The sequence below is a fragment of the Papaver somniferum genome, chromosome 5, assembly GCF_003573695.1.
Source record: "Papaver somniferum cultivar HN1 chromosome 5, ASM357369v1, whole genome shotgun sequence".
Classification (NCBI taxonomy): domain Eukaryota; kingdom Viridiplantae; phylum Streptophyta; class Magnoliopsida; order Ranunculales; family Papaveraceae; genus Papaver; species Papaver somniferum.
Genome location: NC_039362.1, coordinates 195,010,190 through 195,026,917, shown reverse-complemented (window position 1 = coordinate 195,026,917; position 16,728 = coordinate 195,010,190). Strand labels below are relative to the sequence as shown.

At 37.5% G+C, this 16,728-nt stretch overlaps 3 protein-coding genes across 7 annotated transcripts; 1 reads left to right on the top strand and 2 right to left on the bottom strand.

Annotated features, from left to right (window-relative positions):
- Positions 1 to 481: 481 nt before the first annotated feature.
- Positions 482 to 6,153, top strand: LOC113284180 (LRR repeats and ubiquitin-like domain-containing protein At2g30105). 4 transcript variants are annotated; one of them, XR_003327972.1, is made up of 10 exons: positions 482 to 714; positions 803 to 897; positions 987 to 1,283; positions 1,367 to 1,467; positions 1,616 to 1,753; positions 1,878 to 1,926; positions 2,031 to 2,096; positions 2,280 to 2,399; positions 2,487 to 2,705; positions 4,951 to 5,039. XR_003327972.1 is itself a non-coding variant. In XM_026533595.1 (10 exons), the coding sequence occupies exons 1-9, from the start codon at positions 534 to 536 to the stop codon at positions 2,595 to 2,597; spliced, it is 1,158 nt and encodes a 385-aa protein (XP_026389380.1). In that variant the 5' UTR covers positions 482 to 533; the 3' UTR covers positions 2,598 to 2,602; positions 4,951 to 6,153. The 4 variants fall into 4 exon arrangements, 3 of the variants coding, with proteins under 3 accessions (XP_026389380.1, XP_026389379.1, XP_026389378.1); XM_026533595.1 differs by having other exon boundaries at positions 2,487 to 2,602; positions 4,951 to 6,153; XM_026533594.1 differs by having other exon boundaries at positions 2,487 to 2,602; positions 4,956 to 5,092.
- LOC113284181 (sister chromatid cohesion 1 protein 1-like) lies at positions 2,969 to 8,774 on the bottom strand. The gene is made up of 21 exons (XM_026533596.1): positions 8,564 to 8,774; positions 8,329 to 8,397; positions 8,140 to 8,198; positions 7,999 to 8,043; positions 7,875 to 7,894; positions 7,680 to 7,756; positions 7,359 to 7,482; positions 6,830 to 6,908; positions 6,642 to 6,720; positions 6,355 to 6,464; positions 6,169 to 6,266; positions 5,928 to 6,080; positions 5,636 to 5,807; positions 5,494 to 5,558; positions 5,330 to 5,410; positions 5,098 to 5,236; positions 4,918 to 5,002; positions 4,628 to 4,758; positions 4,451 to 4,541; positions 4,241 to 4,353; positions 2,969 to 4,146 (listed from the first exon to the last, which is right to left on the bottom strand). The coding sequence occupies exons 1-21, from the start codon at positions 8,614 to 8,616 to the stop codon at positions 4,064 to 4,066; spliced, it is 1,926 nt and encodes a 641-aa protein (XP_026389381.1). The 5' UTR covers positions 8,617 to 8,774; the 3' UTR covers positions 2,969 to 4,063.
- Positions 8,775 to 10,277: 1,503 nt separating this feature from the next.
- LOC113284179 (ubiquitin-activating enzyme E1 1-like) lies at positions 10,278 to 16,395 on the bottom strand. 2 transcript variants are annotated; one of them, XM_026533591.1, is made up of 7 exons: positions 16,119 to 16,395; positions 15,473 to 15,837; positions 14,519 to 14,736; positions 13,001 to 13,795; positions 11,966 to 12,834; positions 11,435 to 11,867; positions 10,278 to 11,126 (listed from the first exon to the last, which is right to left on the bottom strand). In XM_026533591.1, exons 2-7 carry the CDS (start codon positions 15,822 to 15,824, stop codon positions 10,530 to 10,532), a joined length of 3,264 nt encoding a protein of 1,087 aa, XP_026389376.1. In that variant the 5' UTR covers positions 15,825 to 15,837; positions 16,119 to 16,395; the 3' UTR covers positions 10,278 to 10,529. The 2 variants fall into 2 exon arrangements, with proteins under 2 accessions (XP_026389376.1, XP_026389375.1); XM_026533590.1 differs by lacking the exon at positions 16,119 to 16,395 and having other exon boundaries at positions 15,473 to 15,878.
- Positions 16,396 to 16,728: the final 333 nt, after the last annotated feature.

Below are 16,728 nucleotides of genomic sequence, written 5' to 3'. Positions count from 1 at the left end.
GCTTTCAAACCCAATTTTCAGTTTTTATGTTCTCTAGTAGAAGCTGATGCTTAGAACTAAGTTTTGATTTAAACTGGTTTTCACTTGTGTTTTTGTTTCCGAGTGATTCAACACCATAAACATTACAGTCGTAGAACGAGGACATTCATTAGTTCACACATAACTAATAACGAGGACATTCATTAGCCAAAAAAGAAAAGAATTAGTGCTTGATCCAAATAACTTTGAGTCAGATGTATGAGCCGAACTAGACCTCAAGTCAGACATCAAAAGAAGAAGAAGAGAAGGCGGAGAGGAGGGGAAAAAATAGGAGAAAATAACTGTCTGACATCTGACTCGAATCGAGTCAGACACCGAGTCAGATCCCAACTTGTTGTACTAACAAGGAGAAATATGGTTCTGGTTCTACATTATGTGGAACTTAAAATAGTCCTGTTTGGTTTTGGTTCTATTTTGGATTTGATTCACTTTGTTAAAATCAACCAAATCAAAAGTGATTGTTATTGAGAAGCACAGTAATCAAGAAGAAGAAGATGGAAGGAAGAGGAGAAGAAGAAGAGAATGTTAGTGCACCACTTCTTAACATCCAAGTGAAGTTCAGTGGAAGATCAATACCAGTATCACTTTCTACAGAATCAACCATTAAAGACCTTAAATCTCTTCTTCAACCTCTCACTAATGTCCTTCCTAGAGGTCAAAAACTCATCTTCAAAGGTATCTCTTCATTCCCTCTCACTCTTTCTGTAAGTTTAATAAGAAATTTTTAATCTAATCAATAAATTCATTCATGGGTTTTACACAGGGAAGGTTTTGGAGGACACCATGAAATTGAAATCAACAGATATTACAAATGGATCTAAGCTTATGCTCATGGCTTCTCAGGGTTTACATCAAGGGGTAAGCAAATATGATAAAAATTTGATTTTTATCTGTTTGATTGAATTTCAGAGAGACCCAGGTTTTGATTTTTGCATATTTTGTTATAGGATGGACCAATTACAAAACAAGTACTATCCAGTGGTTCTGGATTGAGAAAACCTTCCAATGATGGTGGTAGTGCTCAAGGATTAATGGATAGGAAGGTTGAAGCAGCAAGTGTTGTTGTTGATAAGAGTAGGTCAAAACATTGGAAGATTACAGGAGTTGTAGCTTTATCAGGTTGTCAATTGAAGGTTATTCCTGAAGAAGTATGGGGTTGTCGGTCTTCGATAAGAGTGTTGGATATAAGTAGAAATTCTATTCATGAAGTGCCTGCTAAGATTGGTTCTTTAAGCTCTATACAGGTATACAATTTAGCATATACTAATGTTTTGTTTGGGGTTTGATCTGAAGGGGATTGTGATGTTATTGTGTTCGTAATTTGTAGAAAATACTACTTAACGAAAATGGCATACGGGATGAATGTATTAGCTGGGAAGGTGTTGTGTCATTGCCGTCTTTAACGATTCTAAATTTAAACCACAATGGGTAGGTTTTTTCTCCGTCATGATCAGCCATCATAGATCTCTGTGTAGTTTTCAATAAGTATAAGTTAATTTTATCATGTAGTGTCCTCTAAAATTAGAACATGTTTTGTTTGTATATTGAGTTATGGGGTGCTATGTATCTTGTGCAGTTTAACTTCATTACCTTCTGGATTGGGTGCTTTGGTCTCTCTTGCACAACTTCATGTTGCAAACAACAAGCTGACTAGTTTGCCAGTTGAAATTGGACTCCTAACTCGTTTGGAAATTTTGAAAGTAAACAATAACAGGTAATACTCAAGTTTATAACATTTTCATTTTGTGAGTTTTACCGTCTTTAAAGTAATTGCTATCTCTAATTTATTCATGTTATTGCTAAGTTCTTCTTTTTTTCTTTTTTTTTTTTGCTGGCAGGATAAGCTCAATTCCGTCGCACATAGGGAACTGTGTCTCCCTTGTCGAGGTGGTATTCTGATCTTAGTTTACTATCTAAAAATTCATATTTGTTACAAGTACAAAATAAATAACTTAGATTAATATGTTTGGTGTGATTCCGAGCTGGTGCAGGTTGATCTTGCATCCAATCATTTGGTAGAATTTCCTGACACAATTGGGAGTTTACGGAATCTTAAGGTACTCCCCTTTTTTTCCACCATTGTCAATTATCTGAAATTCGTATCATCATTCACTTTGTAGGATCTTACTAAAGTTGTTGTCAGATAGACTAAGAGAGACAGAGTTATGGCAAAGTTCAATGATGATTTTTTTTAATTTTTCACCGGGCCTCTAAGCTAAAATAGTCTCATGTTTGTGTAGGCTCTGCATCTTAGTAACAATGGCCTCAAATCCCTTCCTTCGACGCTTTTCAAACTGTGCACCCAGCTCTCAACTCTTGATCTTCATAACACGGAAATCACAATCGATATTCTCCGTCAGGTATCGACTTCTGTTTCTTATTTTTCTTTTAACTAAAACTTGTGCAAGAGATCAGTCTTGTGTATCCAAGTATTATGTTACAAGCAGTTTGAAGGATGGGAAGCTTTTGATGAGCGTCGTAGATTAAAGCATCAGAAGCAACTGGACTTCAGAGTAGGAAGCTCTGGTGCATTTGACGAAGGTGCTGATAAACATTGAAAAAGGTACCCTCTCAAGTCGCACATTGCAGATTATCGGTATACGTATTAGCTTCTATATACTATCTGACCTTCAAGCGCACTAAGAGGATAATGTATATTGTCTGTGGTAAGATTCTGATGGTCAATCAAAAATAACTTATGTGTTGAATGCTTTTTCATACTAGTAGTTTTTTATTTTTATGTTTATTTTTGTATTTAAAGTATACTTCTGTTTTCATAGTTGAAAGTTTTAATTTTGACTGTACAAATTTACTTGCTTGAGTCAGACCAGTTTTATTGAAGTCATTTGAAATTTGATGAAGTGAAGTAGGTGGAGGTTATATACCTAGCCCTATAGGCTATAGGAAGACATCACGTAACTAGAAACTTCTTTAGCACCTTCTATTAGAGTTAAGACTCCTTTCTGTTCCTTCAGTATTGACTTACTTTACGTAGGTTCCTTGATATTAGTATTTACTTTGTCACTTTTGTGAAACATCAATCTGATGTCAATTTCTTGCTTTCAATGCTTATTCCACTAATGGTTTTCTTAATGTGCAAATTGGTTTATGAAACACTCTGATTGTATACGCTAACAACAAAAGACATTACCTCCGTTTCAGGAAAAGTGATACTTTCACTTTTTCAACCTGAAACGGAGGGAGTACACATTTTCCAGATATTGTGAAACAAAATAGTTTTAATTCTTAATATATAATACTGTACCATAAATACGTTAGGGATTTAAGGGAATAAGGGAACATGGAGGAAGTAGCTTTCAAATAACCATGGCACCTAGGCAAGGTCTAAGCATTAGCCGAGTTCATAATCCAAGGTCTCTACAGGTAAAACTAGGAGTAAATTTAAGCTTTTGCAAACTTGTAATCTTAGTTTCAAAGACCAAATTGTATATGTTAATGTTCATACCGAACTTTCTAGTCTCAGAGCAGACATTCATTCAACTCTCAGTATCTCTGATCTCGTTTATAGCTGGATGCACAAGAATGATCGTGCAAGTTTAGCTTTCGTCTAGAGGATTTTGTCTGACAAACTCAAGCAATTACCACTTTGCGTAATGCTTAGAAAAACTTTCAGCAAATTTAGCTTTCCTCTAGTGATCGCTCTCGGCACACCATCATGTAGTCATAGCAATATGAATGAGAACTATATATAAAGTTGGATAATCATTTTAAGGAGTTGACATTGTAAATTTGATTATCTTGAATCAGAGCAAATTTGCAAAAATAAATAATAAGCTGAAACTGAGTAGGTAGTCTCCCAGAACCATCTAAAGCAGCAGTCTATGGTAACAAAACTGAGAACTCGTCGAACACCACTCTGTAAGAGAGGAGACTTCCTTTTCTAATCTTTCTTTCTTCGTGTTAACCTATTCTGAACATCGGGGGTTAAATATCTCACGCGTGTAAAACTTTTTGTATAGAAACTATAGATATGTGACAGTATAAAAGTTGGTGGAGATCAGCTTCACATCTTTGGTCCTTTGGAAATCAATATTTCCCCATACGCCACTGTTTGCTGAACCTTCAGGTGATCGAAGGTAGCTAGAACTGCATATGACGATCAATTAGAGAAACATAAGCTATTAGCTATAGTCACTGCTCACTGTACTGTACTATGGAAGAAAAGTGATGCTGTAGTTACCTAAGGTTTGGTAGAAGAGCTGGGCAGCTTTCTTCCGGTCTGCTCCACTAGCTAGCTGATCTAGGGACTCTACTTGAGAAGCTCCTGGCGTTTCAAAATGTGTCTTTAGGTGCCTGCATGTTTGAAGGATTCCAATATATGTTAGACATCAAACCGAAGTTACTAAACAGTAAGTTCGGAAAAACTGTTTAAGGAAGAGATGTAGGTTACATTCGGATTGTGTCAGTGATCTTGTCCATAGGTTGGTCCTGGTCTGCAGGTGGATGTTGGGTTGGAGTTGGTCCAGTTTCAACCAGAGTTTCTAAAAAAGAAAGATAGAGTCAATTGTAATATTTAATAAAGACCAAATTCTGAAAGATGTGCAGAGAAAAGTTCGATGAGGTATACCATTCTCATGTAAGAACCCATTTTCTGAGAATCTTCTGAACTTGAAATCAGGTTCAGGTAGATCCCATATTTTATCCTCTGCTACTGAAGCAAGGTTCCCTCCACTGTGCCTTGATGAATGCCTTTTTCTGCTGGAATCAAATGTCAATCGTTAGCAGATGCTTTCTAATGAAAGGAATATATGGTAACATAGGTTCTTTCATAGTCTACAATGGTTAAATTAATAAATTAAATTTCAATTTGTGATTAGATGAGAACTTGGCTCATGATAATTTTGGTTTTCCTCTAACCTTCCCGAATGTAATTGGACTTCTGGTTCTAAGTTCAGGAAGCCATTTCCGGATCCAGAGCTTGGAGCGGATCTCTCATTGTCCCCTGTTAATTCCAGAAACAAGTTATTACAGCTATGTATCTTAGAAGTACGAAATTTTAGTGGTTTCTCTGCTGTAGAGAGAGGATGAAGAGTATACCAGAATGTCCAGGAGTGAACATCATGCTGGCCTCATTTACAGGGAACTCAAAGTTGTCTAAGTTGGGCATTTGCATTTGCTTCTCAATGGATGGTTGCTTAGAACGAGATTCTACACCGCTCTGAAAATCTTCAGCAGGCTTCATATCCATATATTTTGCATGTCAATGCACAGATAAATGTTTTGACCACGAGAAACAAATCAAGCGTAGAAATGGATGGAATTAACTTACGACAGGATGGTTGGGCATTTGCTTCTCAGTGGATCGTTGCTTTGAACGAGTCCTAACACCAATCTGCGGATCTTCATCAGGCTTCATATCCAGAAAATTTGCATGTCACGCGCAGAGTACGTTTTGACTATGGAACAAGCCAGGAATGGGTGGAGTTAGCTTACCAGTTCCATTGGATTTCCATCAATTGGTGATACTGGTTCAGGTGGTTGGGGTCCTGAAGTATTTCCTGCAGAGTAATAGAATATCAGTTACTTCCATCTTCTTTGCGAGCATTTAGGGAAAGGAAATGGATTGAAGACTGACCAGCAGGGGAATCACGAGGTGGACGAATCTGGATGCTTCTCATATATAGGTCTAGCAGAGGCTTTGGATAATAGATCTCTGTGCTATACTTTCCTGCTAATCCCATTACAAGTGCCACAGGAGGGATGTCCATGAGCTGTGCTATCTTCATTCTAGTGATGGATTTGGCTCTCTGCAAAACAGATCGAGTACAAAGGATTTTTAGCTACAACGAAAAGACCGCAGACTCGCAGAGTCACCAAGTTTTGTTCTCAGTCATAGATTTTGATAGAAGGTAGCATAATATTAGAACCTTCTTTCTTCCTACAAGGTTGGAGGCGTCTTGAAGCCAGCTCTGGTAAACAGAGCCTCCGATGATCGGTTCGAAATCCATAGCAAGCTGGACCGTTTTTCTTCTTCTCGTATTCCCCTTTATTATCACTGGCTTAACGTCATCCTCTTGCACCTGTTATAGAGTTACAAATGCACTTAAAAAATCATTTCACAAATAATGCAAGCAATTAGAATGGTTCAAAGTGCTTTATACGTTTTACCTGTTGAACGTCATCTCTGCGTTCGTCAGCTTGCTGATTGTTTTGTGGTTCTGGCCCTTCTGGGTGTTCATTTCTCATGTCATCAATTTCCATAGGGACTAAAAGTAAGTTGAGGAGAAATTGTCAGCCAGACATTCAAAACAATGGATGACTAATACGAAACAGGCAATTGTTTAAATAGTTAACCTGGTTCAGGAATTTCTGGTGGCGGGGAAGGTATAAGAGTTGTATGCATCTGTGAGTGCTCATGTGAAGTGAAATTTGCATTCATGTCTTCATCTCCTTCAATATCAAACCTGTATGAGAATTAAGATGGCAGACTTATTGAATGAGTACTAGTAACAATGCATATTTTTCTTTCAGAAACTAACAAAATAACACCACTAAGGTAGACAGTGAAATAAAGCATCTACAAAATGAATTTCTTCAGAAGTGTAGGTGACTAATGCGGTAGTAGATTTTTTTTTCCTTGCCTCTCGAAACGATTAAATAGATGTTGCTCTGGCTGGTTTGAATCAAAAGGGTCAAATAAGGTGATGTTGTCTCTATCAGCTGAATAACAAAAAAAAAAAGGGAACAGCACACAATCAGTTTACATCACTCATTCTATGCAATGCTCATATTTAGAAATTAAAAGGAATTTTCAAGGTAAGGTGGCAACCTTGGTGATGTTTCTGATCCTCCTCCGGATCTCTTGCATTCTCCTCATTAGTAAAAGGCTCATCAATACGGTCCAGCCTCTGCAATAATATAAACCCTAAGCTTAAGCAGCAGCTTATTTTTAGCAATTTGAAAGGTTAATGCCCCAGAGTAATTCAAAGTTCTAAAAGCCCAATTAAAGGAAATGAGAGTATCTCAGTATCTCCCTACATTCTTTCCCATTTCTATTATCAGCTAAACACTGAACAAACATCAACCAGTAATGAGACATGCATTCATTTCCAAAGAATGTACAACTGTAACCAAAAGATTTGGGGCAAATCCGTAATTAATGACAACTGTAACCACTTTCTGAAATCACGTGACCAGGAACCTAAAACTCCAATGACCCTATGGCCCTAGGCTGTTACACTGTTATTCTACATTCCATTTTTAACCCTGAGAAAAAAACTAAAATGACTCCATCATTTAGAAAGTAAAACTGAAAAGTAGGGAGAGACAGACAAGGGTACTCAGGTCATTTAAATTACCATGGTGAAATAACCAGCTTCATCGTCAGCGTTGTAATGGTTGGAGAAGTTTAAGGATTGTTCAATCTCTGCTGTATCCATCGTTACTGGATCATTATTTTTCGTCATTGTTACTTTTTCATACCTGCATTAAAAATATAAAAATATAAAAACAAATTAATTAATATCACAAAAAATAAAATGAAAAAGAAAATCAGAAAAAGTGTTCGTACAACGGTGCACGTTAGCGCTAAAACCCTGACTGTAAATTAATGCTAACGTGCGCCTGTTTTTAGTTTTTCTAGAAGAAGAAGAAGAAGGAAAGAGATGATGAGTACTGACTTAGCTTGATTCTTCCCTTTTGGGAGTACATTTGGATCTCGAACTGTTTTTACCTTCCACGCTTCATTAATTTCCACCTGATTTTCAGATCAAATTTTCAAACAAATTCAAAATTAAATTTCAAAAATAAATTTCAAAAATAAATTAATCAATAATTCAAAAGGAGATAAGAATTGATGATGAAGTATTGGGTACCAGTAATCGAGATACATCATCTGTAATTGAATATCAGAGTAACAAGAAAATCGATTAGCATCAGATTACAAAATTACAGAGCAAAATTATTCGAATTAAGAAGGTATCAGATAAGCTTCAATACCAAGCAGAAGCTTCACTTTCCTCTCATAGACTATTACAACTCCACCTGTAAATTTCCATTAAAGTTAGAGACAAACTTAAAAACAGAGTAAAAGTGAGACGAAATTCCACACAGAGAGATTTAAGAACCAGAAATTTTTACCCATTAAAATCCCAGATAATCTCAACGCCATAGGAACAGAAGGATTCAATATCTCTTCACTACAAACACCAATTTCAACATACAAAAACAGAACCAAAATCAATTAACCAAGAAAATCAAACCGATGAAACAAACATTAACGTTTACACAAATTGAGCAACGGAAATAGAAGATTCATGTAATTTTCACCAGATCTTCACTAAATTAAGCTTATCAAGCTTCCTTCTGTTGATTTTCGCATGCAGAGTCGCCGCCATCCTTTGATAATCACAACAAAAAAACCAGAGAAGTTTCAATCAAAATCTTCATACAAACCCAATTATGATATATCTTGATTAATCAGCTTAAAATCAAAACAACTAACAGCAAAAATTTCACAAGAAAGTCCAAAGAACTCAAGAAATTTAAAGAAGTAGAAAATTACCAGATCTGGCCTAATGGTGCTTTTCTAGCGAGTAGTTGATGAGAGTAAAACATTTTCTTCTACCTTTCAATTCTCAGAAATAAACTTAATAATAATCAAGAAACTCTAAAAATCGAATTAAGTGATGAATAAGTTAGTAGCAGTAGCAGAAGAAATTCAGACAAAGAAAATTAAAGAACTCTAAAATCCTACTCTCAAACCCTCTCTAGAGTTTTCCTACTACACCCCTACTGGCTGGCTCTGTCAAGCCTAGGAGAAGGGTATATATAGAGTAGAAATTGGTGGGGGTTACTCCAATGGAAACCGCGCCAAAACAAAATAAAGTGATTATCATCACACACACAATACGTGCAATGTTCAACAGAAAATGTAAAAAAGAAATGGAAAGTTATGTTTCAGTGTATGTTAACCTATTTCTTTCGGTGATCCGTGCTCTTTTATCTGGTGACGCGTGTTCAAAGTAAAGAGCTAAATACACGTGGTGGTATGATTTGAGCAGATGTGGGCGAGTGAAACCCAAGTAACCCCACTCAGTGCTCTCATTTTGACCGTCAAATCTCAAAATTATATTCGATGGTGAATATCAACGGCTAAAATGATATCCCATCAGCTAAAGATACATCAGTTTGGTAATTGTTAATCCAGAGTAAAATTTGTAGCTGGCTCCACATGCTAAAACCCAGAATGTAAAAACAAAATAAAAAATCAATAAGGATTTCATCAACGGTTCTGATGATTTGTAAAAATTTGTTTACTGGTAAAAATCATAAATCTAGTAGAACATGAAGGTAGCCGCACATTTTGATCACAGGTAAGTTTGTAACAACCAACATCCATTTTGATTTCAGGAAACATCATAACTAACATTTCTTGCATTCAGGACCCTAGTTAGCAATTCGGAATTCGGCAAACGTACGGAACGGCAAACGTACGGAACGGCAAACGTACGAATATTATACGGTTTTGTAAAATCCAGATTCGGTCCAAAATTCGGTCAACGAGACGTGATTCGTCAGTAATTCGGAACGGCATATGTACGTGTATAATTCGATTTATAAATGTGAGTTCGGCTCTGAAAATTCGGTATCTATATATAACAAATAATTTGTATTTATAAGGTCATAGACCAATTTTTACGCATATGTATGAGTTATTTAAAGAAAAAATAAACTTAATATGATGATATTAATAATATATACAACATTAGTTATCCAAGAGGACGTCGTATGGTGGTTTAGATGCTTGGTTAGTGAGTTTGAGATCTCTCTCACCTTCACCTTCAAATCTCTTCAGTCGTTTTTATTTCATAAAAATTACAACACTTTTAATATTCGATCGTGTATGCTCGGGAGGCAGTAAAGCCCAAAAAGTGAAGTCTTTAAAAAGTAAAAGCTAAAGAATTTATGGCGAATTAAGCGGACGTATCATTCGGGATACGTAAAATTCGTGAACGGTTCGCGAATAATCCGGGAATGCCACATAATACGCGACTTGGGTTCGGAATTGCAAACGTACGCGAATAAGACGGTAAAATTCGTGATACGGAAAAATCCGAGAATCATTCGCGAACTTACTAACTAGGTTCAGGAGATGTCAGAACCAATGCAATGAAAAAAAAAGCAATGAGAGTCTCAGACCGCTTCACTTTGGTATAATCCTCATTCCTCAATGAAGAGACCCAAGAATGCTAGCAATGAACTACAAGAAGACCAAATAACAAAGCACAAAATGTTTATGTATAAACCCTCTATCAAAACAGAGAGAGATTCATCAAACATAGGCTGTTGAGTAAAAGTTTATATACTCAAAGATTTGGAGATCATCCTTTTTTCAGTTATGTATATAAAATAGTTTCTTCTTGCTAATAATAGAGCCTAATAATAGAGTGATAGAAATAAAAGGAATTATCCATGGGAACAACTCTTGGATGATACTCCCTCACCGAGTAAATTGTGGAAGAAAATGTCTACTGGAAGTAAACAGAAACCAGTGGGATATCAATGTCGTTATCCTCGTCATCCTCACAGGCCACCACCACATCAATATGGCGTCGGTATGGAGGCACTTCAACTTTAGCAACTTCCCTGGCTAGGTCAACCACCTTTCTATCCATCCTGTCCTTGTGCCTGGGGAACAAACTGTTGAAGAGCAAGCTGGTTCCGCACGAAATGCTGTATGCATTCAGACCCTTGTCCTTCAACCACTGCATCAGCTCCCTCAAGGTAGGATTGTCCCTGAGAACCCATCTATCCCACACGGTCCATGCCATATCTCTGTGCTTGAAAACCTTTGGTGGAACTGGCTCTGCCATTGAAAATAGTGGGAGTGCCAAGTTTGCAAAAGTGTTCCTGTAATCCTCAACCTTGTGTGCTCCATCTATCACCTTGTATAGCTCCAGGCAAACAAGACCAGTTGCCATTGCTGTGGAGGTTGCAATTGCAGGTATGATTCTCCCAGCGATAAACTTAGCCTTCAACTTGTCCACTTCAGGAATACTGTAGTTCCTTGCCCGCATGTTAGCGAATCCAGCTATCAAGTCCATGTGGTAATTTGTGTCATCATCCTGCATAAAAATCAAGAGCCACTTACTTAACTAAAAGGTTCACTAAAATAAAGCAACAAAAGAAATATCAAAATCAATTCATGTTAAGTTGGAAAAGATCAGCCCTTATCAATGCTTGCACAAACACTAGACGGAAGTGGGTATGACAAGATATCTCACAGGTCAACAGACTCGGTAAGGAAGAGCTATCCAACCATCAGGGCCTCTTAAGTGCATGCACTTTGCAGACTACTGGACCAAAAATCCTAAGTACATTGGAACAGGAAAAGAGCACCATTCCACTGGTTAAACTTGCAAGAAAGACATACCTTTTCAAATTGTACTGGGCTCATTCGAAACCCAGAAGGCAACTTACTACTGCAGTCCTCCACCTTTCTAGTCAGATCGTTGATAACTGATGCATCATCTATAGATGCAGAGGAGAGGTTTGTTGCTTTTTCATCGGTTACGATATTAACTCCCTCCTTTGGTTGGAAATCCGGGACTATAACGTTGTTAACAGCAGTTGCACATTTACTAGGGTTCTTAACCCAGTCAGGAATTGGGATGCCAAATGTCTCAGCACGCAGGATGGATGCAGCCATGATGAATTGCAGGTGACTGAGGTCATCTACTGAGAACTCAAGAGGACGGGGGAAGCGCTTAGGTGCAGACCAGAATCGGGCCCCTGAGCTGGTTGAAGCATCCTCCGGGAAAGTAAAGGTCAACTGCTTGACACGGTTCACAAAGTAGTCTTCAAACCTGGTCGCCACAAAACAAAATCAGTACGAAGCCAATCACATAATATGGGGTATTTTTAAAGTCACAGATAATATAGATCACAGTTATAGGCATTTTACTTCAGACGGGCCCAGGTGAGGCAGTCCTGGAAACCTTCACATTTGTCCCTGTCGAGACACTCAATAACACGTTCCAAATTCTCCCTCGCCTGTGCATCACCTGCTTTCTTCATGGCATTGATATATTCAGTAGGATTGGACAAGTAGGAGTTGACTTCTGTTGGTGTCTTCTCGAGTAAGCCCTCGAACTCAGAGCGTGCCCACGTCAAGCAGTGATCAATGTTGTGTGGGAATGAGTGAACGGTACACATTGGCGCCTGCTTTTCTGGTGGGTCCCTTGAGGCACCATAGTTCTCCGTCAAATGGGGAATAACCATCTGAGTGTTGCATTTAGCACCTAAAGTTCCAGACTCCAGAAGTGGTTTCTGGAAATACAAGCACTTCTGATCCATATATATCCTAGCGTTCACGTTATCGAGTGCATTGACAACAACATTCAGATTTTCCCAAAATGCATCATTAAACACACTTTCTGTTTCAGGAGATGCACGATTTTGAAGAGCTTCAATGTGCAAGTTTGGATTTATTGACGAGGCGGCAGAGGCAGCAACTGTAGACTTAGCCTGGCCAATGTTCCAGTCCCTGAAAAGAAACTGTCTGCTAAGATTACTCTTCTCAATGACATCATCATCAGTAATTGTTAGCTTCCCTTGGTTGCTGCAGGAAACTCCCATCAGAGCTAGGTTCTTCAAGAATTCACAACCAAGAGCACCAGATCCAACCATAAACACTTTAGAATCCTCGAGTTTCTTCTGGAGCTTGGATCCGAACACTGATATTTGCGCATCATACCGGCTATTTACTGGTTTCAAATCGCTAGGATCCAATGGCTCGGCAGGAAGAGATTCAACAGAGTCAAAGTAAAAGAACTGATCCAAAGTACCAAGTAAAACATGTATTAGAATACAAAAAAAAGAACATATAATTGAAAGATCAATTAAAAGATAGGAAAAGCCTGAGGTACAACTTTCAGCATATTTCAAGGCTGTTGACAAGGAATAATCACAAAGAAGATGGAGTTTTCAAGTCCCTCACCTGATAAAGAGGATGGAACTTTCCAGAGCATGCTTTCACAACCTCTTGGCCTACAATACCACCAAACATGGCCGCCATGGGATTTAAAACAGCTTTGGAGCCAAAGGAGAAATGGCGCAATAGTTTCTCATCAATCTCCTCCAGCCGTACATCGCCAGAAGTTTCATTGATGGTTTTAGAGAAAGAAATCAGCTTTTGTGCATCCTCTTCTGACCCAGCAGCAGGGAATCGTCCCAATTCCCCTATGAACTTATCCAATGCTTGAAAAGCCAAGTGCAGCAGAGGGGGGCGATCAAACTTAGAAAAATCACTCAGAAGATAATCACCAGGATCATTCATCGCTTCTTTCAGTGTCCTAAACTTCAACACCTTCGGTTGTTTCACCTGTGTGACTATACCACCTCTCATATACCCCCCATAATTTGTAGTGTCCACGTCAAGTTCAAAGGAGTAAGGTCTGGCATTTTTGACCTTCCTGGGCTGTCCATCATTCAGTTCTGTCATCCCATGAACTTCAGAGAATACAACTAGGTCTCCATCTTGAAACTCCAGTCGCTCATCATCAACGCAAGAAACAAGTGCAGGATTGTCATTACTGATGGATGCAATTATACCCGTATGTGGCTCCTCCCCATCAACATCCACAACAGTAAATTCAGGACCAAAATCGCAGAATACAGAGCCAAAAAGACCCCGGACTTCAGTTTTGATGAAAGAGATCGCAGGCTTGTGATTATGACAGTATTCGTCAAACTCAATGGCAGACTCCAAGCCGATATCAGTAAATACGACAGCCTGCACAGACAAAACATCATTAGCGTGTTATTTAAATCACATAAACAGTTTCAATATAACCAGACATAGTCTTCAGAGTTGAGATGAACGTTGCCTACATTTAACCATTTAGCAGAATCATTAAAATCACTATCCTAGAACATAGAACCTTAGAAGGAAATTCAAGTAGCCAAAAATTTATTGCAAAGAAGTGTTCTACAGTCAATACTAAGTAACACAACAATCTATGTCATGGTGAAGTTACAAATGCACATGCGAACTAATACAAAGTAACCTTCAACCTGATTATCGTGAATTCGTATGTCCAGAATAATGTCTACAAGGTTCACTATAGTCTATAGGATACTAGGTGTTTCAAAAATTGAAAAAATCTACAGTATTACCTTGTGGTAAACAGATTATGTCCTAATTCCTAAAGCACAGGGTAAGAGCAGATAATAATAAAACAGTCCACATCATATCATGTTCATATTATAAAGGAAGATATGAACTTCACCTATTCAACAACATGATCATGGCGAATCGGATGTCTTGAATAATGTCTACAAGGCTTGCTAAAGGGTAATGGTGTATCCTCATGGTGAATTAGCTGTGTCCTAAAGGCTAAAGCACAGCTTGACGGTGTTCAATAATAAAACAATCAACCACATTTATCTCATGGTCAATAAATTGCTTTCTAAGGCAGAGAAAATTAACGAAAAGAATAGCCATTAATAAAGGTACCTGGTAGTTGGAAAGCTGCTCCTTAGACAGTTTCTCTGTTAAGGTTGAAACAGCTACCGCGTTGTTCAACTCTTGCAGCTTTTGCACAGAAGCAAGGGCCCTATTCTTTCCCACATCTGTTTCAGCGAAAAGAAAGTTGCCAGACAAGTCCCACAGCTCCACTGTGCCTTCGTCATGAAGAGTTACGGATTTGACACCAGCGAGAATAAGATTCTTTGCTGCAAACAAAAAGTCGCACATGATAAGGCTAAGAACGAGAGACAATGATTATTAAGCAATAAGCATTTCCCTACATTTGTTAAGATCTTGACCTCATTTAATTTTTTTTCAACATAATGAACAGTTTAAACTTAAACAAGATTTCATAGTCTCAGCAGGAAAATGTTACACGCCTGAGATGTAACTAATGAATAGCTATTGAGAAGTAAGATTAGGCTGACAATTCAGAACTATTTATTCTAGATGCTACACAGTGCATGTCACAATTTGCACATCAGATTCTTCAAACTAAGTTGTTTCATCACAGGTCCCTAACCCAGTTACAGTCGCATCGATTTTTCAACATTGGTTCAGCAACAGGATTGTTCTGTCTCACTCAAAATCTCTGTCAACATTTACATTTTCCTCTACAAACTAACTAATCCTGTTCCTAGTAGTTAAAAGCACTTCATAATAAATGAGATTAGGAACATAAAACTTATTTCTAAGGAAATTCATATAACATGAAAGGGAGATCCATTTATAGAGTAAAGCATTAGAATATAAGAATCATGACAAGAAGAGCTGACATGTTCAGTGATACAAAATAAATTCATGACAAGAATCTTCAATTCAAAGAACAAATCAGATCAATTGCTATTCACAAATTCCAACATATGAGCATCAACGAAACAAGTATCTACAAGTTTGAGCTCTAAATTAGAAGGAAAAGAAGAAGAAAGTGAAAATGTATACCAATTTCTGCACCCAATCCGTTCATCCCAGATATAAGCACATTCGCACCAAACAGCCTCCTCATGGTTTCACGTCCATAAACAGCAAGTTGTCGACTATGAAGATCTTCGTCAATATCATTTGAACTTCCATCACCCATTGCCATTGGTGTATCTGGATTATTCACCACAATATCTCCACTACTACCAGAATTAAAATTCCCGTTACCACTACTGCTGTTGGTGGTATTCTCAGTAGCTGAAGAAATCATACAATCAATCCTCGATTTCTTAAGCAATGATTCTCCTTCCCCTGCCGTGTTGATGTTGGTGTTGTCTACTAACACAGTAGTAGGTCTCTTTTTAGGAAGCATATAGTTTAACAAACTGTTGAAAACCCAACCACACCCCATCAATACGATTATCAACACAATCAAATTCAGGAAACTTAGATTCGTATAATCATCATCATTATTAAATAATCTAAGAATGAGTGATGAAGACAAAATCGAAAACCCTAATAACAACCCGAATAACAATCTCAGACTCATCATGATTAGGGGATTTTGATTTTGATTATTAATAAAGATAAGCAAAGAATATAAAGTAAAAGAAAGAAAGAAAAGGATTGATTCCAGTAATAGAAGAAGAAGGGTTTAAAACATTACCGATTGGAACTTTGGTGAACAGCAAAGAATGAGATTCTCTTTGAGAAAAGAAAAAGATGAAAGTAAAGATCGAGAAAATCTGGTGTTGAAGTTTGGAGGAACTCCTTGGTGTGGATGTTTTTGATGGTGGTGGTGGTGTTTAGGGTTTTGAAGAGTGAAAATGGGAATTTAGGGCATTGGATTTTGCTGCATTCCTGTTGTGTCGTCTCATCCTCTTTGTAGCGTGTCTGTCTACTCTACCTGAGGAGAGAGGAGAGATGGGTGAGGAGACGTGGGCCGAGTAACAAGGGATCTATTGATAAAAACAACTTTCAGCTAGAACGATTTTTGGGTACCATCGTTTTTTTGGACCATGATTTTATATTGGATAAAAATATTAGACCTAAATTTAGGTCATCCTTTATCTAGATATTTATTTTAATATCTAAATTATCCTCCTGATTAATTTTTGTTGATGATTAGTTAACGTTAATAATAGTTAGTTTAATGATTAGTGAGATGATTAAGTTAAAGATAATTAGTGAGATTAAAAAATCAGATGGTTTTTTTTTTAAAGAAGTAGAATTATTAAGAAAGTGAAGTTAGAGAAGATGAAGAAGGAAAACATGAA

Excerpts from the sequence above, each read along its gene's own strand:
- LOC113284179 (XM_026533590.1), bottom strand. The coding sequence starts at position 15,863 with ATGGGGTGTGGTTGGGTTTTCAACAGTTTGTTAAACTATATGCTTCCT. Across the intron at positions 12,835-13,000 it reads AGTTCCATCCTCTTTATCAG|TTCTTTTACTTTGACTCTGT; the intron begins GTGAGGGACTTG and ends ACTTTGGATCAG. Across the intron at positions 11,868-11,965 it reads CTCACCTGGGCCCGTCTGAA|GTTTGAAGACTACTTTGTGA; the intron begins GTAAAATGCCTA and ends TGTGGCGACCAG.
- LOC113284181 (XM_026533596.1), bottom strand. The coding sequence starts at position 8,616 with ATGTTTTACTCTCATCAACTACTCGCTAGAAAAGCACCATTAGGCCAG. Across the intron at positions 8,199-8,328 it reads CTTAATTTAGTGAAGATCTG|TGAAGAGATATTGAATCCTT; the intron begins GTGAAAATTACA and ends TGGTGTTTGTAG. Across the intron at positions 6,909-7,358 it reads AAGCTGGTTATTTCACCATG|AGGCTGGACCGTATTGATGA; the intron begins GTAATTTAAATG and ends ATATTATTGCAG.
- LOC113284180 (XM_026533595.1), top strand. The coding sequence starts at position 534 with ATGGAAGGAAGAGGAGAAGAAGAAGAGAATGTTAGTGCACCACTTCTT. Across the intron at positions 1,754-1,877 it reads TTGAAAGTAAACAATAACAG|GATAAGCTCAATTCCGTCGC; the intron begins GTAATACTCAAG and ends TTTTGCTGGCAG. Across the intron at positions 2,400-2,486 it reads CAATCGATATTCTCCGTCAG|TTTGAAGGATGGGAAGCTTT; the intron begins GTATCGACTTCT and ends TGTTACAAGCAG.